The 25818-nt window shown below is 35.2% G+C and overlaps 1 protein-coding gene and 2 long non-coding RNA genes across 4 annotated transcripts; 2 read left to right on the top strand and 1 right to left on the bottom strand.

Annotated features, from left to right (window-relative positions):
• Positions 1 to 1382, top strand: LOC144425922 (uncharacterized). The gene is made up of 3 exons (XR_013477729.1): positions 1 to 209; positions 747 to 818; positions 907 to 1382. It is a non-coding gene; the product is annotated as an uncharacterized LOC144425922 (long non-coding RNA).
• A 2426-nt stretch (positions 1383 to 3808) lies between these two features.
• On the top strand, positions 3809 to 20077 carry LOC120339448 (huntingtin-like). 2 transcript variants are annotated; one of them, XM_078112400.1, is made up of 3 exons: positions 3809 to 3949; positions 4029 to 18347; positions 19231 to 20077. In XM_078112400.1, the coding sequence occupies exon 2, from the start codon at positions 7208 to 7210 to the stop codon at positions 16067 to 16069; it is 8862 nt and encodes a 2953-aa protein (XP_077968526.1). In that variant the 5' UTR covers positions 3809 to 3949; positions 4029 to 7207; the 3' UTR covers positions 16070 to 18347; positions 19231 to 20077. The 2 variants fall into 2 exon arrangements, with proteins under 2 accessions (XP_077968526.1, XP_039263521.2); XM_039407587.2 differs by having other exon boundaries at positions 3908 to 17929; positions 18009 to 18347.
• Positions 20078 to 22518: 2441 nt separating this feature from the next.
• On the bottom strand, positions 22519 to 24178 carry LOC144429087 (uncharacterized). The gene is made up of 3 exons (XR_013478805.1): positions 24092 to 24178; positions 23485 to 23556; positions 22519 to 23396 (listed from the first exon to the last, which is right to left on the bottom strand). It is a non-coding gene; the product is annotated as an uncharacterized LOC144429087 (long non-coding RNA).
• Between the last annotated feature and the right edge of the window lie 1640 nt (positions 24179 to 25818).

Genomic DNA, 25818 nt, shown 5'->3' with positions numbered 1-25818 from the left:
CATTAAACAACATGATGCGCAACTCCGGCATTTTTGTCCGAAGATCGTATTCGATAGCACGCTCCAATGCACATACTTGACGAGACGAAAACGAGCGGATGTGTGCTGCTTTCAAGGCGTAGCACGAATGGTGTTCGTGCCTGCTTTGACAGTTGTTGTCGATTTTAATGATATTTTTGAAAGTTGGGGTAAAAAGAAATCGGTAAAAGGTAAGGTGAATACTATTGTTGTATATCACACCCGGGCATCGCACTGTTAAGTACATGTGGGAAAGCCAGCCTTTGTCAAATACTACGAAGTTATTAATTCAGTACGGTACGTAGTTGCCCATTTGCCGAAATTACATATTTACTTACTCCTTATGGTTTCAAATAGTTCATGCACCTCCAGTTAGATTTTTTTTAATCAGTGAGGATATATACTCATTGTTGATTGCTGCTCATTGTAACATACTATTACGCATTCACTTTTATTTGCGTATTTAATCAAAGTGTTAACAAGTTCACCTAACATGTCACTCATACCGGTCTATATTGTATAGTCTGATTTCTCAAGTATTTGGAGCCACGAATGCTTGTAATTTTCTGACTAAACCCTTTTATTAGTTGGTTTATTTTCCAAAATTCAGTAAAATATTTTTTAAATAAAACATGAGATATTGGATTTATTAGCTTTTCCATTCTGAATCATATAGACTGCTTTATTTATTCTTAACGAAAATTAATAAATCTCCTCTTTTTCTTCAGATGTGAAAGTTGTGGACAAACCTGTCTAAGCATTGTGAGACTCTTGCAGCACAAGAGGCAATAGCAGAAATAGTAAGTATATCAATCAAGAAATTAAGCCGACATAAAGCAAAACTTTCAACTATTCGTCTAATCTCAATTTCCTATTATTTATTCACAGGACAACTATAGCAGACGTGGAGATATCAGAAGTCTGGCGACATATCAGTGACAGTGTGATTCCAAGAAATATAATGCAATTGAAAATAGAAAATTGCAATAGAAAAACAACCTATGGAGGCATGCAAAGACATTTGACCCTCCGGTAGAGTTGTGTATGGCCCCCACATCCTGCAGGGCTTTAGGAAAATAACTAAAAATTCCAAAGCGTAAGATTGCATAAGCGGTCTTATTTGTAAAAAGGCACAAAACACGCCAGACATACTTAAAACAGCTTTGGAAATGAGGATTACGGGTACCTCACTGCACCTGTGTTATATTTGGTTCATCAACTTTTGGTAGTACTATAGAAGAAATTCCGAAAGGGGTATAATCATCATTCATGATAAAATACTATAATATATTTTTTGAACAACTTCAATCTAGACCAGGGATCTCAAACTCGCGGCCCCAGAGAACTTCCAGTGCGGCCCTCGAACGCTTAACAATAATTGTAATAGTATTTTGGAAGTTTTTTTTTTATCTAAATGTAATAGAATTTTCAAACCTTCTAAAGTGAAATTGATTATTCACACAGAAAACAATTTACTGAAAGTAGTTTTGGAATATTAATTTTTTTTGTCCACATTTTGACCCAATTAAGAATACACATCAAGCTAGCAAAAGAATACTTGAATAAAACACTTGAGTAATTAAATTAAACGCAAAGTACACGAAGAAGGTGGCATTTTCGAAGAAAATGGGAGTTGTAACATTTCTGCTCTTCACAAAATTCTGAAGCACATTGTTTAATTTGTCATATTTCCATCAATACAATCAAAAAACACAATAAGCTCAGCAGTCAATATGACAAATTCGAAGACCAACTTCGAACAGAAAATTTCCATGTGTTTGTATATTAATATAATTATACAACGACTTAGTTACTAAAAATCAAAATCAATAATAATTCAAGCAATCCTATGCCACGCAATGTAGTGCGAAATGTCTTGTCGGAAAAATCTGTCATTTGTTTTTTTACTGATCTATACATGAAATGATAAAAGTAACTTTTTTGCATTACTGGAATTAATTAAACATTCGTAAAGATCCAGATAAACCCATGATCATGTGGCCTCGTTAGTTAGAGTTGGTACTATAAAATCATTTCAGACTGGCCTTAGTATGCTGGTGACACAAAAAAGATGCCAAACGCCAGGACGAATGTAATTATTAAAACATTGAGTTTATACTGTAGTATTTTTGTTAATTTTAGGTTCATATATTTAGATTAAGTTATTTTCAGTGTATGTATTTTTCTTTCCTTATTCAAAGCTTGTTCAAATATGATTTTGATGGTTGTACATAGAATTTTACGATTTTTTATAATAAATACTGTAACTTGCAAATGTTGCAATAATAGTGGAATGCAAATATTAATATGTAATTGCATTTGAAATTGAAGAAAATAATCCGCTATCGCGTTTGTAATCTTTTCTGATAAAAAAAAACGTCTATGATGTCCAGAATTGCTCTTTACAGCTTGCCTGTTATTCCAGCTTTCCAAGTAAGCAAAACTTCTTAGATATAGAGATTATTTTGTTTCGTTACAGGCGCAAAAAGGCAGGTACTACACGTAAAAAAGACGCCGAGTAGCAAAAGCGAGCGGAAAACGGACGCGAAAGGCGACGAGAAATATGTGCATTGGAGCGTATCATGAAATACAATGTTTTGCCTGTAGTCTTATGGAGTGACGTCAGAGTTGCCTATCATGTTGTTTAATGTCATTGTTCACACCAAGCGAAGCAGTACAGTAGGACACAAAATGGCGTCCGACATCATGGCAAACAAAAACAAATATCACAGAGCTAACAGAAATATTTAAAATGAATAAAAGTAATAGCCTTCTGGGAAAAAATTTTATCTTCAACCAATTAAAATTTCAAAGCAATTGGTCCAGTACCGGTATTCGAAGAGAAAAGCGGTTTTTTAATATTTCCACTAGGTGTGTTATTCTGTGTCAAACAACAAGAACAACATAATATTGAAACGATCGTTATGTCCACTACGTGTTCAAAAATGTGAAAATCATAAAGTCTCACCGGTACCGGTACCAGTAAAGAAAACTCACAACGCAATCGCTCTGTGATTAGCGTTTACTCAGTACAGCAGTAGTGCCGACTGAAATGATACCGGTATTAGTTGTAAGCCGTTACGGTACGGTACGTAAAACCGGCTAACTTCGGATGCTTTGTAACTTCGGATGAAATTTTCAATCATTCATATCTCAACTAAATTTCGTCGTATTGCGCTTCTGTCGGTTTCTATAGTAAGGCCTTACATATCTGAATCTGCCGTAGCCTCCAATCGCTCGATTTGATTTTTTATCATTCAAAAAATCATATTTTACCAAAAAAATGACACCGTTTTTTCGAGCGGCTCAAATCGTGACTTCTACAGACGCTACCTTCGTCAAATCACCGCCAAGCGCTAGAGAGCGTACACAATGTATACAAAAAAATACAGTGATCACAAGGTGTCGTACGAGATTCGAGTGAAATCGGTTATTTTGATTTAAAAATTACATTAAAATATTGACGTTTTGATGATTACGTACAGCGTGACGTCAACGACGCAAATCCCGTTCTCTCTCTTCGTAGCCGACGTCACTTTGCGTAGCTCGTGCGTTACTCGCTGCGACATTTGAACGCCAGACATCGCGGCGCCCAGTTTTGTGAAATTTAAAAATTATGCTTATACATGATCCTAGTCACTAAATCCTACAAAAACATCACTATCGTCTCAGTCATATGTTGTTTATTTAAAAATATGGGTATGCATACGCTTAATGCATATGAAATTTGTCGATTTTTGTTTTTGCATACTTCCTCCGACACCGATAGATACCGTAGCAATTGGTAATACGTTAGGCCTGAAACATGTATCTATACGATCATAATGATTAGATATGTCTGTTTACGATCGGCAGATGATAATAATATCTTTAACAGGTGAGCGTAGAACTCTACATACATGCACACAGCAGGAGGTTGGACCACATACAGGTGAGGCGCAAAATGAAAAAAAGTGGCAAAGTTTCTTTTTGCCGTTTTTATCCGTTTATTGTCATTTGACTTTATTAAGTGAAACGAAAGCGAGGATCGAAAGTCACACCGGGCAGGAACCTCTGCCGAGCCGATCAACGGGGAGCTCTGAGAAAATCAGAAAATATGAAAAGTGATAATCAAGACGAAACCTGCTCTGCTTGTGGATTATGGAATGAACCAAATGGAAGTACGGAAATTGAGGATGAATGGGTCGGTTGCGAAAGCTGCAGCGAAACACATTGGTTCCACAAGACCCGTCTAACCCATGTGGAAATGATTACAATTCTTGATTTTGCCAGCGTTTCCTTCAATTCATCTGTTTATTTTTAACTGTCGATTTTTTGTTCATACCTTACTTGTTCCATATTGCTTTTTGATTTCAATTTTTACTTTTGCCAGTGTTTCATTCGATTCATCCGTTTATTTTTAATTGTCTAATTTTTGTTCATTCTTTACTTGTTCCATATTGCATTTCAATTTCAACCTACACCAGTGTTAGGTACTTTCAATTCTTCCGTTTTTTTTTTTTGCTAATCCTTTTATTGCATTGAAAATAAACGATCATAAAAGAACGAACTAGCATTTTGCAATAAATTAGGAGTAGTTAGTGAAATATATACGAGTTATAATAAAGGACACAAGAATAAATAGTTAAGCTTCGCGAAGCGGCAAGAGTAACGTCACGTACAAACGTCAGTATTCAACACGCAAGACAGGTCGTGGCGGCGTAAGGTCTATTCAGCGACGTTGTCACGCGTCATTGCTTACGCAGACATTTCTCTCTCACGACGAGTTGACGCAAAGAGAAAAGTGGCCATCCGAAGTTAGATAATTTTAGAATAGACGAATAAAGACAATAATTTCAATGAAAAAAGGCTTTGATGGATATGGAACCGACTTTATCAAGACGAGAATAGCCACAATGTATTATATTCCAAATTTGGCTTCAGTTGAACAACATGCGGCGGAGATATTGTTCAAAATATAGTGAAATCATCCGAAGTTAGCCGGTTTTACGGTACCGGTTTGGCGCAACATACAGCTGTACAGACATGCCGTGGCCCGTGGGTAGGCTAATTTATTGGGTAAGACTGCGTTTGGTATAAACAAATAGGACCGGTACCGGTAATGGTTTAACGTTACAGCGTTAAGTGTAGGCAATAAAGCATAGGATTTACATACCGGTATTTCTCTATTTACCGTATCCCTGGGGAAAGGAAAGGGATAAGATGGCTTAGTGATCAATTAGAAATTTCCCTTGTGTTCTGTTTTACATATACCATAGCATTGGTTCCCAACCGCGGCGGTGTGGCTCAACGGGCTAAGCGTTAGGAATACGCTCGCCACCGCACCTCTAATTACTCTGCGTCGGTTCGCAGGTTCGAATCCCATGCAGGGATGGTCCATGGCAGGGATTAATATGATAAACCCAATGAAAAAGCTTGATTCAAATTGTGATTCTACTTTACAGTCCAGATTTAAAAAAGAATCACTGTCACAATTTTGGATATCTCTTGATAACAAATACCCATCGCTAAGTAATCGAGCAATCAAACTGTTGTCCGTATTTTCAACGAGTTACTTATATTTTTATTACTTTTAAATGAAAATATTTTCATCACTAGCTTTAATTAAAGCGAAGCAAGGAAATTGGTTGCACGCCGCTGCAGGGCTACGTGTTGCAGAAACTTCCTTGAGGCATCGTTTGCAATCCCATATTGGAAACTAAACAGCAGCAAAATTTTTAGTTAATTGATGTTTTTTTAAGTGTGCCTTTTTGTCTAGATGCATATTGAGTGCCCGACGTTGCATTGTATTACGCAAATATGCGATATTCTTTTATGTTCCGGTCATTTCAATTTTTGCCGGTCCTCGAGTACATTTAATTTAATTTAACCGGTCCACCAGGGTAGAAAGGTTGGGAACCACTGTACTATACCGGTAGTACCGGTATATTTGGTTACTGGCTTAAATATGTTAGGAATTCCATGAACTGACTAAGCTGCATTTAATCTTTTGTCATGCTGGTGATACGGTACATTTTTACCACATTTTTTGAGTTCACCATCCACTAATACCGTATACAGCATAGCTTGTATATATAGACTATATATCTTTATTTTTGCTCTTTTCATATATCGAATGTTTGTATATATTATTGTTTAACATCATCTAAAGCCCACAGAATTTATTGTTTAAATGAGTTTTCAACAAAATATGCCCTCACCCAATGTGAAGTTTTTCTGGGATTACAATATATCGAATTTATTAATGTGTTATTTGCCAGACCAACATCATAATCAGCAACATCAGCAAATAGGGTAGGAGTTGACTTTGATGACTCCTATGCATGCCGCATGGGCGTATCGCTCCCACCTGTCCATACCAAAGCAATTTTTATTTTAATTTTGCCAAATTTTTTTCTAAAGTTGACTGTTTGTATTCTGGTTGACTTGATTAGTATTGTACTTGATGAAAGTGTAGTATAATATATATAGAGTTTTTACACATGCCCTCTGAACTATACAATGAATCTAATGTAAAGTGTTGAATGGTAGAAAGTTTTTCTTTATCAGCCGACTCGTTTTTCATTTTTCTGTCTTTATTTTATAATTTCATAGCGTGATAATCCATGCTGACAGTTTGATCACAGCGTAAATAAAATGGTCGGGAGCCTCGGTGACCTGTGAAGGTCTTGCATACTGACCATCACAATTTAATGTTTGAATATCCACTGCACTGTATTTTCATAAAAATATGTACTGTTATCCTTTTTTAACATTGTTTTGTGGAAATAAAGTTTTTCTCTCTCTAACCATATGGCGAACCACGGCCACTCGTCCGACTACCATTCCATGTCGGGTATGGAATGGTTAAGCTGTCTTATCGACTTTCCTCTCTCCGGGGAGAAATATGTAAATCCTGTCCTACAGTCCTAATATCTGGTAATAATATAGGCAAAAATTAAAATTCGGGACTTGTAAATTTCAAGGTATTACAGTACCGGTATCGCGCTATGTGAACACTTTTGTCATTGTTTTTGATTATGTACCGTACTATTCTCAGTTAGCTGGGATAACTCATTTCACACTTTATCATAAAATCATTTTTTTCTTCAGTTTCACAATGTAATTCTTTATAACTATCATTTTCCAAGTAATAAAGTAGATGGTACTAGTAATTTTGTGACTGGAATTCTTACAAGAGTTTATATAAATGGAGAAACTTGTTAAATCTGTGAATAATATAAAACAGTATTATGGCGGAGAGACAACAGATGCAAATAAAAAGGAGCAGATTCCCATGCCGACGAAGGCAGAAAGACAGGAATGCTGTAAAACAATGGCGGAAAGCATACTGTCCAGTCCTGTGAAAGGCAATAATGAATATTCTGGATTATTGGGTGTGACTATTGAAATGCTATTGTTGTGTTGTCAGGATGCTGAGGCTGATGTTAGAATCGCAGCTGAGGAATCTATTAATAGAATCATAAAAGGAACAGAAGAACTGCATTTTGGGAAAGTTTTGATTGAGTTTTACAAAGAAATTAAAAGAAACGGATCAAGTCGTAGTTTGAGAACTGCGCTTGTACGTTTCTCCAGTTTGGCACACAGGATTCGTCCAAGCAAATGCAGGCCATATGTTGTTAGTCTTCTTCCACCATTTATAAAAATATGCGAACGGAATGACGAAAGCATACAAGAATGTTTATCTGCATCTGTCTCTAAAATATTTCCTTTAATTGGGTCGTTTGCCGCGGAAGCAGAATTGCAAAGTTTTATAGACGCACTGATGAAAAATTTATCGAGCCCCTCTGCAGCGATTCGAAGGACATCTTCGATATGTATTTACGAAGTTGTGAGCAACTCAAGTAAAAAGCAAGTTATGTTATTCAACATTGTTTCTAGTATACTTGGATCATTTTCAACAAAAAATTTTGATGTCAATTTCATATTAGGAAGTCTTATCATATTACGGTATTTGATACCTCTGTTTGCAATTGTAGGGACAAAAATTACAAGAAGAACTGGCAGTTTTGGTTCAGATAAAGATTCAAAAATTGACGTTGTTTTCGATGATATAATTGTCCAAATTTTCGAGCTTTGTGTGCATTTTTCTTGCTTCAAAGAAGCAAATGTTGTAACAGCTTCACTCGAGACTTTACAAATTTTGTTGAAGTTGCCATCTGCGTCACTAAAGGAGTTACTGGAAGCAAAGCCTATCAAAGAAACAGTTTTTTCAAAGTCATTAGTGACATTTTTGAAATCGAAAGGAATAAAAAAGCAAAGTTCCACGAACCAGGACCGAGATTTTGATAGCAGTGGTACGAATGCTTCTCAAACTATAGAGACACCAGTTTCTGAAAATAATACAATTGAGGACACGATGACAAGTGTAACAGAAAAATTAAATGAAGCTGGTATTTCATCCGAGGATGTGTCAACACACCAGAATGAACTACCTATATCTACTGTGCAATCTAATGATGCCAAACCTGATGCTATTATCAATGAGCCATCATCAGACATAACACATGAAGAGGTGGATAGTGAACAGAATACAGAATTGGAAATAGCCAATCTTGACAGTTTGGATTGTAATTCATCTGAGGAAATTTATTTCAACAAACTCGAGAATCTTTATTGTGAAGCAGATCCAATTCAAATGTTTGTACGAATACTCAGTGAGAGAATTTTGAAAATAGGATCAGAATCTACTAAAGATGTTCGTGTGAGTGCAATGAATTTGACTATTTCATGTATTGGGTTGATTTTTAAGCTACGTCCTAAATTAATGTTTATGTCGGTTTACGACAATAGAAACTGTCATGTATCAGATATATTATCATTCAAATCTTTTTATGATCCACAGATACGTGGCTGCACTGTGATGGCAGTTTCACAGTACATTGCTTCGTCATTAATATTGTCTCAAAATAATTACACTTCGTGGCTTCATGAAAATTTTAAAGGTAACAATCGAGATGATATACTACTTGAAAATCTTGTTGATTTCCTTTCTGATGGATTAAAAGACGAATCTCTTGTTTGTTTACGAGCTAGTATTCAAGCTGTGAAAACCTGTATAGGATTTTTGCTAAGGTCTGATTTCATCAATCTAGGAGTAAAATTGTTGGGGAACATTTTGGAACTTAAAGATACGACTTACTGGCTTGTTAAAGTTGACCTCATGGAATTACTGGGAAATATAAATTTTAGACAGATTTTATTTGCTTCGGAATCAACGCAAGAAATTCCGAAATTAGAAGTATTTTCGATATTGAATCGAATTTATGAAGAAATAGTTGATATGTGCTTTGAATATTTGGGCGATAGAGATGTCAGAGTTCGTAAAACGTCAGCGGCGATGCTCGTAAAGATTGTGACAAATGGTGGTCTTGTTATAGATTCTTTAACGTGCAATATGACAACATCAGAGGCTGCTGTGATTTGTAACAGTTTCAGTGTTTCTGCTGGCTCTCCTGCTTCAATTGACCCGACACAAAAAGGAACGGTAAAAAACTTGTTAAAAATTTACAGGGGCTATGAAAAAATTGATGAAAATTCACTAATATCACATAATCTTTCTGTCATTGTCGGCAAATTAACATCTCTGTTAGCGGGATCAATTTCTAAGCCTTTGACTCAGGGATGTATACACGCCCTCCTTACACTCTCAAATGAGTACTCTGTATCAAAGCACCCTGTTTCTTATGATTGTAATTTCTACAAAATGCAAAATGTTGAAGCCAATGTTCCCGAAACCCAACAGCAACATACAGGTATTATAACAATGCTTTTAGCTATGTTAGATTCTGCCTGGGTTCCGCTTGAGATAACAACACATGCAAATGTATTGCTATTAGCAGGGAACTACATGTCCGGTATTGCATATCATAGCTTTCAAACTATCGGCCCTAATCCTAAACTCGGTGAGCAAGAAGCTTTGATACCCATAAAAGGATCGGCTACAACTGAAAGTCCGAATGCACTTTCATCACTGTCAGATCATAAAATTGGGATTCTGGCTGTGAAGTTGTTCAATCATATCTTGAAACTTATATCTATATTTCATCATGTTATTTCTGACGCTGTGCCATCATTACCAAATAAAAGTGTTCTTCAAACTCTACAAAATACCCCTTCGCTACCAAACACTTTGAAGAAAAAAGACAAAATTGAAGTAAAAGATGCTAATTCTACAACTGAGCAAAAAATGCATAAAAAGACTGGATCAGCTGGAAAATCTCCTGTTTTAACGGAAGAAGCTGAAAAGGAGAAACCATCCAAGCAGAACTCTCCTTTTCATTTTGCCAATTCCAGACTTCATATGAAGGTTCATGATTTCCTAGTCGGTGCATATGATAGTTTTAAAACCACTTTGGATGGAGATGAAAATGATAGATTTTGCATATTATTACAAGCAGTTTTGGACGTATTCTGTCAAATTCTTGAGATCACGACATTTGAAGACATTGAAAAATACACTGAAGATTTATTGATGTATTTGCGAACCATTTTCACCATAGAACCCACACAGACTGTTCAGTCTGTCCAACAACTTCTGAAAAGTCTCTTCGGAACGAATTTGGTTAGCCAGCTTGATCTTGATGACCAAATCAAACTCAAACCATTACCGACTCATGGAAAAGATCAACAGCATTACAAAGCTAGTTTTTACCATCAAGTTTTTCATAGGCCATTAAACGATCTTACAATGGCAATTGCAAATGCATCTTTCCACCATTATCTTCAGCAAGAAAACACACAAAAAGCTAGTTCAGGTTGGTTTGGATCCATTAAGAAAAAAGTCGAAAAAAAGCTAACTTTGACTGCGAAACGTTCAAAAGGAGATAAAATGTCGATTCAGAATTATATTCGTCTCTTTGAGTCGATTGTTATTAAATCACTAAAAAATTACACGATGACAAGCTCCGTGAATTTACAGAAGCATGTTTTAAACCTTCTTGCGCAACTCGTGCAATTGCGGGTCAATTACTGCCTACTTGATTCTGACCAAATTTTTATTGGATTTATAATCAAGCAATTTGAGTCAATTGAAGGTGGATTAGTGCGTAATTCAGATATTTTGATTCCGCATGTTTTCTTTTTTCTAGTTCTCCTTTCATATGAAAAGCATCATTCAAAAAGCGTTATGACAATGCCGAAAATAATTCAGTTGTGTGATGGCATAATGGCAAGTGGATGTGATACTGTAACTCATACAATTCCGGCATTGCAACCAATTGTACATGATCTTTTTGTTTTGCGAGCTGGTATGAAACATGATAATACGTCAGATCTTGATACTCAACGTGAAGTAACACAAAGCATGCTTTTTAGAATTATTGAATATCCAGAAGTTCTATCAATGGTGACAACAATTCTACAATATTATAGAAAAGAAAATCCGGAACAGTGGAAAAAATATTCACGACAAGTTACAGATGTGCTTTTGCCTCTTATATCACACTTGAAACTAGTTATTACAAAACATTCTGACATGGCATATTTGCACAGTCTATTTGAAGCCTTGTCACCAACCGCATTGCGTCCTATTGACTTGGTTTTAAATATATTTTTCCTGTTGCCTTCCGATTTAAGAACTGTGGCTTATCATCAGAGATGGATAGCGAAGACTGTATCTCTACTCCGAGTACTTTTGTGCCATCTCAAAGAGGAATATTTGCTCCTCCGAGTAAAAGAAATGCAAATCGATCCATCCATGTTTTCTAATCAGCTATTGCGATCTTTGAAATCTATTGATGAAATTCACGCAAATGATGAAAAACAGGCTGCTGAAAATGGCGATAATGTGCTTCCGCCTGAAGAGGTCATTGCTTCAACTTTTTTGCAAATAATAGGATTCACAACTGAACGAATGGTTGATGAATTATTCAATCCTGTCATATTATTCGGACAAGAAAAATCATACGAACTTTTGTCTCAACTTTTCAGTGAGTTTTTGCTCACAGTGACTTATATTTATCGCTCGGGATCTTTCAAGCGTCTCACTCACTCTACAAGGCTGTTATTGTCTCGTGAGGATAAGAACAAAAATTTCTACTCTACTGAGGAATTATGTGTAAACTTTAATCTTCTATCGAGCAAATTTCCAATTTTAACTGTTCTATGGTCACAACTGTTAACTTGCATCGGATATACAGATCTTACGATGTGGGGAGAATTGACCGGTAAAAGTAAACAGAGTCGTGAAACGGCAGAGTACGTACCACCTTTGAACACTGGAATGGTACAGCAGGGATCTATCATAATGCTGGCAGATTATATCTGTCAAAACCAGTCTGAAGTTGAAATAATGTCCTGGCTTATAGTTAACCATACTCGAGAAATAATAAGCCTTCAAAATGAGCCACCGATTCAAGATTTTATAAGCGCTGTCCATCGCAGCTCACCAGCAAGTGGACTTTTTATAGAATCATTGAAATCGTTATTATCCTCGGGAACCAAATTCAGGGCGTCGTTTAAAAAGAGAGTACTGTTTTGTCTCAGGGGTATGCACCTCAACCAATCCGATAGTCTTTTGTCACTATTGCTCTCAGAAGACTGGTTCGTGTTTTCACCGATTTTGGCAATTTCAGAATTTTGTGATCGACTAGCTTGTGGAAGAGTTGAGATGATGCTCACTCAAGCTCATGATAGCCCACGGAAAGAACAACTCATTTTGCACCTAAAGTCACTTCAACCAAAATTTGACAAATGTGAGTCTATTTCAAGGCTTGGGCGCCTCGCTGCTTTGGGAAAAAGACTCTTTGCTATACTTGTAAATGGCCAGGATAATGCTAGTAATAAAACAACGAAAATAGTTGCCTCACATCAAGACCAGGAGGTAAACAAATCATGGTATAAAGCTCTTGTTTCTTCATTTACTAAGGGAAGTCATAAATCCAACCATGTTGTCGAAGCAATTAACGTTCTAGATTACGAAGACATTTTAGAGATAATACGGATCGAATCATTCAATATGAATTATCTTGAAGAATGTTTGAGGTTTGCAATATCGGAAATTACGAAACCAGATGATGCTGTCGCAAGATATTCTAACGATATCACGTCTCCACTTTTAAATGCAACCTTAGAAGTTTTAATAGAATATCTTGAAAGCATTATGCGACAGTTACCACCTACCCCCATTACAGATTTTGCAAAAGATTTTGACAAGCCAACTTTTGTGATTGACGATCAAAATTATCCTGCACTTTCAGCTTACTGGCAAAAACTGTTTTCTGTATTTGAGAAGAGAGAAAACAGAGATCTGATGATTCTTCTTTGCAAAGCGTTTACAAGGTGTCTCATTTGGAAGAATATTGTGGGTCAGCCATTTCAAAAACTTGACACTTTGAGCGAAAATTTGTTACGTTTGGCTGTTGGATGCCATGAACTCATAATATGTTCCATTCTTCATGGAATGAAAATTGAAATTGATGCACAATCAGTTTGCCTCGAGTTTATGCAACAAGTGTTACAACAGAAGCCTGAAATTCAGAAGCAGTTTTATGCAAATGACAATCTATCTTATTCTTTGACTATTGCGAATTGTCTAAACTTGCTCTATGAAGCATACGCAGGGAATATTCAAGTTGCCAATAAGCATTTTGATGATTCAAAATCCCCATATCGTTGTCTAAACAATAAATCAACCCCTATATTCGCTGTGGTTAAAACTTGCAGACTGTTTGATAAAATATCAAATTCTGGATTAGATATTATTCCAGCTGTTTTGAATGCCCCATTTAAGCGGGCTGTTCAACTTGTGCTCTGCCATCCTTTTTTCAATAATCTTGCACGTGTTCCTCAACTCCTATTCAAAAACGATATGAACGAGAAAGAAATTGAAAGCTTATCACATGTACCACCTGGCGAATATTTACAAGAAAAAGACATGTTAAAGGATTATATTGGTCGCATTAACAGTCTAGGTTGGATCAGTAGAATGCAATTTGAAGAGACATGGACTAGTCTGTTGGGTGTCCTAGTTTCTCAACCTATTGGAGATAGCAGTCAAAATGCCACGCCACTTGATGAAAACGCCATACAAATTAGTTGTTTAACTATTCGTGGTCTTACAGCTCTAGTCATGAATACTTGTATGAAACCGCATGGAGGGAAACCTGCATTAGGTGCTTTTCAAAATATTCCTCGTGTTTCGTCTCCTGTGTTGCCAGAAACCAAAATAGGCCATGATCTTCACGTTATACAATGTACTATAGAATGTGCTCTTAGAGATGTCATTTTTGGTGATCAACTTCACGAAACCTTCGATTTTTTTCAACTTGCGACAAACTACTTGAAAGTTGCAGAATCCTCTTCAGTACCCAATGATGTTTTCAAATCAAGGTTGTATGCAAATCCTGAAAGACGAGAGATGAAACCGCTTTATTACGGCATAGGTCAAAGGTCGGTGAAGTCCTTTAGGATGTTACATGATATTTCACCTCTAGAAGAGGAAACAAGTGAACTCTCGAGTGATGATGAGAATTTTGGTGCTGTAACTTCCAGTGATGATTTGAACAGTGAAGCCAGTGATGTAGCAACGGAAATGAACGTCATTACTCCCTCCCCTCCTCGTGTACGAGTAGAACAAAATTCTGTCGATGCTCACTCTTGCGTACAATTTCTAATCGATCTTTTTTCCGAATGGTTCCGTTCAGCGAGTGCAATGTCACCGCAGAATCAGCAGTCTGGGAATGCTCCTTCATTTGTGATGCGACTTCCGCGTCAGTTTTTGTGCGATTGCATTCATTCTCTTATTCTTGTGTCCGATTTTTTCACAGAGCGTCAACAATTTGAATGGATGTTCACATCTTTGAATTCGCTGCAGCTAGTTCAGCCTCCGGAAGATGACATTATGCTGCAATATCTTGTATTGGGAATGTGTAAATCCGGTGCTGTGCTTGGAATTAATAAAAAGATTTGCGATATACTACAAGGAATGATGGAATCTGCATTAGGATCAACATTGATTTCTTGTCCAACGTTTGCTTTGTATGGTGCTCTTTACATCCTCGAGTGTGAGTTGAAAGAATATGCTCGTCCTTTAGTCAGCTTGATATCGAAGTTTGTGTGCGACAAGTTCAAGATCATCAATTCTGGTGTGGTTTTCTATTCACAACAGTTTTTACGCAATGTCGTGTCGGTCGGATTTTTTCTCATCAAAAATTGGCAAGATTTTTTGACACCTGCTCATACTAAAACATTTATACAAGGAGCAATAAGTATCCTGGGTTCACCACAATTAAATTATGTTCCGAATGATGTTTACGTGTCGATATTACGAAGCCTGGAAACGCTTATAACTAGTTATAGTTTGTCTGGCAGTGATTGTGACGCTATTGCTAAGTTAGCCGTTGATCAGTTCACAGCTAGTGAATCATCTATTCGTGTTTTAACTTCGTTAAATTTAACAATCACATGCATGTATTTTCGATTGATGAGAGTTTCGGAAACAAGCTCCACAGAGGATGAAACAATAGAATCAAGGCTTTTGTCTATGGAAAGAATTACTTTACTTTTCGATAAAATTAAATGTGGATTTCCTCAAGAGTCAATAGTTTTGATTCATGTTCTGCCGCTATTATTGGACAGTTTCTTTTCTACTCAAGATATGATGAATAAAGTGATCGGTGAATTTGTTTCGAGTCTCCATCCTTTCCCAGACCTTATTGCTACCTTACTTCATCATGTTTTTCAAATATTACACAGCCGAGGCGAAAGCGCTGTTGTTTCAGAATGGGTAATGTTATCACTCGGAAATTTTACTCAAAGAACTCCGATATCTACTGCAATATGGTGCTTAACTTGCATCTTTGTCAGTGCGTCTACAAATCACTGGATCAATTCTTTACTGCCGATCGTATTGAGTGAAATGCACCTTCCACCATCTGAAGCAAATTTTGAAAAATTTTACATTTCAGCGAAAGATTTTTATACAAATCAATTATCAGCTGAACTGGACAGACGCTCATTCCATTCGATTTTTAAAGCTGTTGCACAACCAGACAATCCATACCATATTATGCTTGAATTGATAAATAAACTTGATATAGATATTACATAGTTTTTGACATCACTATATTATAATATATTTTTGACCTTCTCTTCAAAATTGTTTGTTATTGAATATGTTCCACAATTGTGTATGTCTAAATCATACTATACCACTATGTTCATTGTCCAGCTAATAATTTGAGAGCAAAATTATCAATTATTCATATCAAGGAGTTCAAAATGTCCTGCATAAGCATAATTTTGATGGTTCCTATAATTATGTTCCAAATTCCACAGACTCAAGACATGCTTATATCTTTGGTCGATATTGATAATGACCCTTTTTGGCTAATTTTTTGATGCCTAAAAATTATAGATACTTTTGAAAATTATGCAGATAGAATTCTAATTTCAAAGCCAATAAAACGTCCTTCATAAGCATGGTTCTGATAGTTCCCATATTTTCTGAATACCACCTAGACTTGATACGTAGCAATCAATTTGGCTTATTTTGTATGAAAATTATGATTCTGAGCTCATAATGGCAGTTTTTAATTTCAAACTACACCTGTCTAGGGCACAGCTATGGTAAACAATATTTATACATATTCTGGATACTCTATTTTGTCGTTCTGTGCTACTCATATTATCGGTAATTAAGCATGTCCAAAATGAATAGAATATTTGAAAAGATTCCAAATTTTGAGTCTAACTGAAATAGAGGAAATTTCTTTTAAAATTATGTTGTTTTAAGCATCTATGCTGCTGTTTGTTTATCTCAACAATTGTACATTATCAAATTCAGTTTCTATAGATTTACGATTTGACTTTTGAAAATTTATCTGACAAACAAATTTGGGTTATATGTGATAATCCATATTCAGTATAGTAAATTTTTTTTGTTTTTGGCTATCTTTTACAGCTACAGTGCATTTCACTCATAAAGAGGCCTGTTAATTGCATTAGATTTCTTTGAACTCCATTTATTTGTGAAAATAATGTTTAATTTTGTTTCAAGAGCCTTTTAATTATTATTATTTTTTTGCTTATATACTGCTTTTTGAAGGTTCATTATATTCTTTCATATATATTCCGAAAAAATTGAGTATGTTTCCAGTAAATGCACCTTTGGCTATTACACTCAAAACTGTTCGGTGGGCCTACCAATTAAAAAGCAAGATGTTCGAATTCTATGAAAATAGATTTTGTTTGTTATTAAAATTTTGATTTGAACCAATTTTATTGTTATTTCATTAATTTTTATTGTGCAATTTTTTTGTCATATCTTTGTTTGAATTATCAGTTATTGATATTCTTGTGTGAGGCTTTTTTAAAATGCTAGTTACATCACAGGGTGACCCATAAAATAGAACCAATAAATACTTTTCAAATTTTTTTCAACACTTGAACTTCTGTATTATCTATGATTGTACAAGGAAGTTTCAGTATCTAGAAGCTTTGCACAAAAGTTATGTTCTTTTTAGTATGTTCAAAATGACCTGGGTTCTGTTCTTTGATGGTCACCCTGTCACATTTTCTGAAAATCATCAGGGTACCCAGTAGTGGAGATAAAACATGTATATTGTAGAATTCATTTGAATATAATAGTCTTACTTAAATGTTAAATTCAAGCAAATATAAAGAGCTAAATTTTTATAAATTTACATGCTTTAAAATGCATTTATTTCACCTGTACTTGGAACTTTGAATAAATTAAATCAATACTAATTTTATTTATATATGTCAGGTTTATTAGGTCGCTCACTAAGTAAGTCTCCTGTAATGTAATTCATCATTATTTTGGTTCGAAATATTAGCAAATCTATTATATTGACTTATTGAAAAAAATATCTCAAATGTTAAAGCAAGAAATCTACTTTAGGATGCAATTCCTCCTCTTCACTTTGAAGAGAAATTCAGAGCCATTTTGGTATGAATACAACATCAAAAATAAATATGAATTAAATTTCACTTCACTTAGAATAAATTCACTAGAATTGTACCAATAGGCTGTATGTACCATTGGTATACCCATAGAATGCGGAGATATAAACATTGATATATTATCTGATGAAAGAAATTAGCCTGCAATGTACCATGTTCTATCAAATACCCATGATTGGCATTGAAGTGTATTGTTTGCTCGCTTTTAATCAAGCTTATCATATTCCTATTTACTTTGATGATTGAATCTTGCTGTCTAATTATAATATTGTCTTTTCATTGTGTATATTTAGCATGGAAATTAATGTAGTGTAGTAATGGTGAAAATTTTCGATCATACTCTTATCTGACGAAGACAATGCTGCTTGTGATTTGGCCATGAGTTCTCTCTATTTTATTATCGGGTAACTTCAATTTTCTACCTTAACTTAAATACTTTCAAAATTTGAATTTGCAACATCAATATCTCGATTTCTTGAGCACCCAGTTGCTTGATTTTATTCAAACTCAAGTTCAAATAGTTCATGAATTTTTCCTTATTTTATTCATTTTCTTAATTTTTGGTAATTTTTCTAAAAAGTTACAAAGATTATGTTAATATATTATTTAGTTTTAATATGTCAAAAACAACATGGCATTAACGATCCTTCTTCTGACTATTTCAATTTGAAGAGAAATTTCATTTTTGAAAAATGTTTGCTCCTGCTGGGTTGGATAAAATTTGATAATTTACTGTCCTGAATATATTTTGAAGTGGTTCATGTTCAGCAGAACATGGTAGAAGTCATTATAGTTTCGTAAAAATTTAGTGATCCCTATTTTCTGTCCGCCTATGAAATGGTCAACTTGTTATAAATTGTTCCCTAAATGAATTAACCATATCGAATATATGAATGTTGACTCAACCGAATATTTGTTTTTTTCTAACTCCCTGACTACTAATCTGCAAGAGAATTTATGCCATTAACTGTGAATATTTATAGTGAATTTGGCGAGAGCTGACACTGTTGACCTTATGGTCGTATCCGTATCGTATCGCGCATCCAAATCCATGCCGAGTAGCTGTTGTATATATTTTATTGTACCTTTGCTTGTTTTCTGGTTGACAAAACAAATCAATTTCTCCATAAAAATTTAAAATTGTTTTGTAAGTGATGCATCATAATGTCTTGGTGTGCATGCTTCTATACTGTATTTTATCACAGCTAGATTTCAGATTTGTAATTTGAATTACCGAATTTTAAATGTCGAGGTTACTCATGAAAACCGTAATTTTCGAATTTTTAGATCAACGATCAAGAATGTGAGCTGTGTGTGTTCATCAAAAAACATAAAAATGTTGAGAGAGATGTTATCATTACCGCGAGAAATTTTGAGTCTACAGAAAATCGGTTGACTAATAGCAATGGGTTGTTCATTGTTTGGTGTGGGTCACTCAGTATGCAAGACTGATAAGGCAATCAAGGCTCCACCTGACCTATGTTCGTCTGCTGTAAATGGGTTTACATTTGGACATAGCATCAGCAATAAAAAAAGTTCATAGAGTGTAAATAAAAAATGTAGGTTATGATTCAAATGGAATTCTGTATAGAAATTAGGAACACAGTGGGTAAAGTTCATATAGGAACTTGAAATGTATTTTATCATAGTATACTCGGATAAAAAAAGTTGAGCTTGTGTTAACTCTGAGAGCCCGGTTCGCAGTTTATGATTACTGTATGCATGCCTTTTCATTTTGCCCACGAAACTACGTTAGGCCAGAAAAACGAAAATTTTGTAACGGGATCATCATAATCAAATAAGTAAACCCGATTCACAGCCGCTAATGAGTATACGGTAACTACCGAAAATCATGTTTCATTTTTCAAGACTGCGTTTTATTTTTTTATTTTTGCTTAAAAATTAGTACCACCAACTTAAACTGAACTATATTATCATTAACGTCGCCAGTAAAATCAGCGATAGAATCTACGCCACTGCTTGAAACACTCAGACTTGGTGTTGTGTGAAGTTAATAAGCAATAAATTTTATTAGCATCGAACTATCAACTTTGAGTGAACGATATAACCTGATAATTTATCTAAAATTCTGCAGTTTCCTTTTATTCATGGAAAAAACCATCGTATTACGACAAGACTGATGTTTGTCTGCTATATTCTTTTGCTCAGAGAAATTGGTGTCCTGTTTCAGAAGTTACCGGTACGCAAGCGCAAGTATGCCCGACAGCCTCATTTGTCAAACTTTAGAGAATTTATGCAGAATTACTCCACGATAATGCATATTAGGAAACATAAATATGAGGATAATAAAAAAGGGGCACGTAAGCAATAACTTCTCACATTGAAGCCGAATCAACCTTCAAATGATTTAAATTGATATTTTCTGAATAAAATGCGGAATATTTTTCTTAATTCGAGTTTTATGGTAAGTATTTAATATATGTCTCGTTCAGTCAATTTAACGTCACACAGACTAGAATCTAGATAAATGTTTCATTTTAGTACCGTACGCCTCTCCAATTACAAGAATGTGTTTTTATTCAGATCAATGACATTAAACAACATGATAGGCAACTCTGACGTCACTCCATAAGACTACAGGCAAAACATTGTATTTCATGATACGCTCCAATGCACATATTTCTCGTCGCCTTTCGCGTCCGTTTTCCGCTCGCTCTTGCTACTCGGCGTCTTTTTTACGTGTAGTACCTGCCTTTTTGCGCCTGTAACGAAACAAAATAATCTCTATATCTAAGAAGTTTTGCTTACTTGGAAAGCTGGAATAACAGGCAAGCTGTAAAGAGCAATTCTGGACATCATAGACGTTTTTTTTTTATCAGAGAAGATTACAAACGCGATAGCGGAAAGATTTGTGTGGAACATTTTGCAGATAATGACAAAGTTCAAAGTTAGTAATTTTAATGTTTGCGCTTAATCATTGAAATTTCATTTAAAGAGGGTGTCATACAAAACTGTGCTGCGATACTATTCCATAACACAAAGTTTGCACCTATCGAACTTGCTTTTGTAGGTGAATTTATTAGACATATTACATATTCAGTTAATCGTAGGTAACATTGCTGGTACATAATGCATCGTAGATAGGTTTGTTTAAATTTAGGAATTTAGCTCATAGCCCACTAATTAATATTATCTTCTATGCAGGAGGTTGCAGGGCTGAATTCAACTTGCAGCCTTACCGATCACCTGACGATGCTCATTTAGTTTGGCTCGAGCAAGTCTTCTTGAAATGCTTGTGTGGATGGAAACTACCTATATTTTTTGCCTTCCTCCGATTTTAGACAAATTTATTCTGAGGGATTTCGCATATAATTCTCACTGATTGTTGGCTGTTTATAATTCCTATTGATTGTGAATTCTGATTATAACAATGAGTTGAAAATTTTTTTACCTAATTTACTGGCACCTTTTTCTTGTCAATACTCCAAGCTGAGGTAATAAACATGACAATACATTTATGTCATCTGGAAGCAAAATATGCACACTAATTAATAGTTTGGCACATTGAGATAATACATCATGACAGAAAATACAAGTTAAAGATATGTATGACCATCACATGGTAATTAAAATTAAAAAAAACTAATAGGGGCTGTGGAGTATGGAAAGTTCAAGACAAAGAAAAGAACAAATGTTCATAGTTCATGAACTCTCAATTTTGCCTCCATTGCTTTGTGAAGGCCAGTATATTTCGAGTGGCTGAATTGGTTTACCTTTATGATAGCAACGATTTTGTATTTAATATAGCGAGATTATTTCAATTTAATTGAAGTGATATAATTTCCCAAAGCAATGCTTGAATCGTCTAGAATAGATCAGTGGTGTCAAACTCATGGGTTTTCGAGAGCCGCATTGCATTTTGAAAATTGTAAAAAGAGCCGCAAACAGTTTTTGATAATGTATACTTGAAAGATATTTTTAGGATAGTTTTAGTTTGTGACAGATATTGTGATGCAACTAAACAGTTGGATTAAGTTTTATTATTTTCTTCAATTTCAAATGCAATTACATATTAATATTTGCATTCCACTATTATTGCAACATTTGCAAGTTACAGTATTTATTATAAAAAATCGTAAAATTCTATGTACAACCATCAAAATCATTTTTGAACAAGCTTTGAATAAGGAAAGAATAATACATACACTAAAAATAACTTAATCTAAATATATGAACCTAAAATTAACACAAAATACTACAGTATAAACTCAATGTTTTAATAATTACATTTGTCCTGGCGTTTGGCATCTTTTTTGTGTCACCAGCATACTAAGGCCAGTCTGAAATGATTTTATAGTACCAACTCTAACTAACGAGGCCACATGATCATGGGTTTATCTGGATCTCTACGAATGTCTAATTAATTCCAGTAATGCAAAAAAGTTACTTTTATCATTTCATGTATAGATCAGTAAAAAAACAAATGACAGATTTTTTCGACAAGACATTTCGCACTACATTGCGTGGCATAGGATTGCTTGAATTATTATTGATATTGATTTTTAGTTACTAAGTCGTTGTATAATTATATTAATATACAAACACATGGAAATTTTCTGTTCGAAGTTGGTCTTCGAATTTGTCATATTGACTGCTGAGCTTGTTGTGTTTTTTGATTGTATTGATGGAAATATGACAAATTAAACAATGTGCTTCAGAATTTTGTGAAGAGCAGAAATGTTACAACTCCCATTTTCTTCGAAAATGCCACCTTCTTCATGTACTTTGCGTTTAATTTAATTACTCAAGTGTTTTATTCAAGTATTCTTTTGCTAGCTTGATGTGTATTCTTAATAGGGTCAAAATGTGGACAAAAAAAATCAATATTCCAAAACTACTTTCAGTAAATTGTTTTCTGTGTGAATAATCAATTTCACTTTAGAAGGTTTGAAAAATCTATTACATTTAGATAAAAAAAAAAACTTCCAAAATACTATTACAATTATTGTTAAACGTTCGAGGGCCGCACTGGAAGTTCTCTGGGGCCGCGAGTTTGAGATCCCTGGTCTAGATTGAAGTTGTTCAAAAAATATATGATAGTATTTTATCATGAATGATGATTATACCCCTTCCGGAATTTCTTCTATAGTACTACCAAAAGTTGATGAACCAAATATAACACAGGTGCAGTGAGGTACCCGTAATCCTCATTTCCAAAGCTGTTTTAAGTATGTCTGGCGTGTTTTGTGCCTTTTTACAAATAAGACCGCTTATGCAATCTTACGCTTTGGAATTTTTAGTTATTTACCTCAAGCCCTGCAGGATGTGGGGGCCATACACAACTCTACCGGAGGGTCAAATGTCTTTGCATGCCTCCATAGGTTGTTTTTCTATTGCAATTTTCTATTTTCAAATGCATTATATTTCTTGGAATCACACTGTCACTGATATGTCGCCAGACTTCTGATATCTCCCCGTCTGCTATAGTTGTCCTGTGAATAAATAATAGGAAATTGAGATTAGACGAATAGTTGAAAGTTTTGCCTTATGTCGGCTTAATTTCTTGATTGATATACTTACTATTTCTGCTATTGCCTCTTGTGCTGCAAGAGTCTCACAATGCTTAGACAGGTTTGTCCACAACTTTCACATCTGAAGAAAGAGAGGAGATTTATTAATTTTCGTTAAGAATAAATAAAGCAGTCTATATGATTCAGAATGGAAAAGCTAATAAATCCAATATCTCATGTTTTATTTAAAAAATATTTTACTGAATTTGGTATATAAACCAACTAATAAAAGGGTTTAGTCAGAAAATTACAAGCATTCGTGGCTCCAAATACTTGAGAAATCAGACTATACAATATAGACAGGTATGAGTTAAATGTTAGGTGAACTTGTTAACACTTTGATTCAATACGCAAATAAAAGTGAATGCGTAATAGTATGTTACAATGAGCAGCAATCAACAATGAGTATATATCCTCACTGATTAAAAAAATCTAACTGGAGGTGCATGAACTATTTGAAACCATAAGGGGTAAGTAAATATGTAATTTCGGCAAATGGGCAACTACGTACCGTACTGATTTAATAACTTCGTAGTATTTGACAAAGGCTGGCTTTCCCACATGTACTTAACAGTGCGATGCCCGGGTGTGATATACAACAATAGTATTCACCTTACCTTTTACCGATTTCTTTTTACCCCAACTTTCAAAAATATCATTAAAATCGACAACAACTGTCAAAGCAGGCACGAACACCATTCGTGCTCAGCCTTGAAAGCAGCACACATCCGCTCGTTTTCGTCTCGTCAAGTATGTGCATTGGAGCGTGCTATCGAATACGATCTTCGGACAAAAATGCCGGAGTTGCGCATCATGTTGTTTAATGTCATTGTTCAGATATACATACGCACTATTTGTCTTCGGGGCCAGGCCACTAAAATAGGGCCAGGCTACATCAAATTCAGAGCCAGGCCACATGAGTTTGTATCCCAGGCCATGGGGTATTTAAAATTTTTCACACCCGATTAAGTGCTAAACCATGTCTGATCCAGGCTTGATATATTCCGCTTTTAACCTTATATACATGTGTTTTCTTGGGTTGGCGATAATATCGCATATTCAACCAATAAAAAGGTATGCCACAAGCAATAAATATAAGCTATTTCACTGAGTTTAGTCTATAAGTTTTCAAACTCTTCATAACGGAGGAAGGGCCATAAAGAGAAAATGCCGCTTTAGATTGTCACCGACAGACACAACCTGCGGACATAGCAAGCAAGAATTGTGGTATTTTCCCTTCCATATCCAGTCGAAAATCTGTTTGAATTGGTCAGCTTTCTTTTTAAATTTATGTTTATAAAACAACTGCAGACTGATTGATTATCGAATTTTACCAAATTTTGAGATACGGGAGTGTAATTTTCTGACATATAGGCAGCATTTTTTGTAATACTGTTTGGCTGGTTGCAAAAAAACACCCGACAGGAATTATATAGTTCGGCCATAACATTAATAATTAGTTATCAGCGAGAGCCAACCTAGGGTAATAGATTCCTCATTCCGTTTTTAGTTTTTTATTAAACCTATTTAGTTAGCATATACTCCCGACCAAAAATATAGAAAGCCAGCACCCCCCCCCCCCCCCCCTTTGGAATGTGTGAAAACGACGACTAATAGGCGCGGCGCGACTTGCCACGCGCCGAATAAGCGCATAAAACTTTATGGTTCCGGATGCCGTCAAGTAGAAGCGACGTGATTGTGACTGAATAAGGCGATTTATGGACCTTTCCCCGACCTTTGACCCCCGTAAATTTCTTCCTATACCTTACCATCGCAAAATTTTAGGTGCTTATTTAAAGAGTGGTTTTGCGAGTTGGCGCCTGTAAAATGGGGTATTTTGCTTCAAACCATTATTCTGATTCATAGCATTCAACAATCTGTTTTGTAAAAGTACCGGTGAAGAATTTTAGCCTAGTATAGTCTATTGCTACACTAGCTACACTACAGCTATTTCTACACTAATTTTTTATTACTGCAGTTAAACTGAAACTTATAAGAAGGCAAAGTGATCATTGAATTATTTGATTTACATTTAAATATCCGAAACAGAACTAATAATTAACGAATAGATTTCGAAAACGCGAAAACGAGGTAATGTGTACGACGACGCCTGAAATCAGTCTCGGCGAGAAAAGTGTCTGAGCGGATGCGAAATCACGTCACTCTTTGCATCTTGCTGATTGGCCAATGTCCCGAAGTAAACAAGAAAGTCGATGCTCGGAGAAACATCCATTCAGTCCGCAATTTCCATTTGATTCCCTTATTCCTGGCAAATCCTGACATATTCAGTTTCGATTTCTAGAAACATTCTGTATCACACATAGACCACCTGTTGCTGTCAAAC

This window comes from Styela clava, chromosome 1 (assembly GCF_964204865.1).
Source record: "Styela clava chromosome 1, kaStyClav1.hap1.2, whole genome shotgun sequence".
Classification (NCBI taxonomy): domain Eukaryota; kingdom Metazoa; phylum Chordata; class Ascidiacea; order Stolidobranchia; family Styelidae; genus Styela; species Styela clava.
Note: the sequence above shows the minus strand (reverse complement) of the source record. Positions and strands in the feature narration are given on the sequence as shown.

What these genes read in the sequence shown, in the direction of transcription:
- LOC120339448 (XM_078112400.1), top strand. Translation starts at nt 7,208, where the DNA reads ATGGAGAAACTTGTTAAATCTGTGAATAATATAAAACAGTATTATGGC.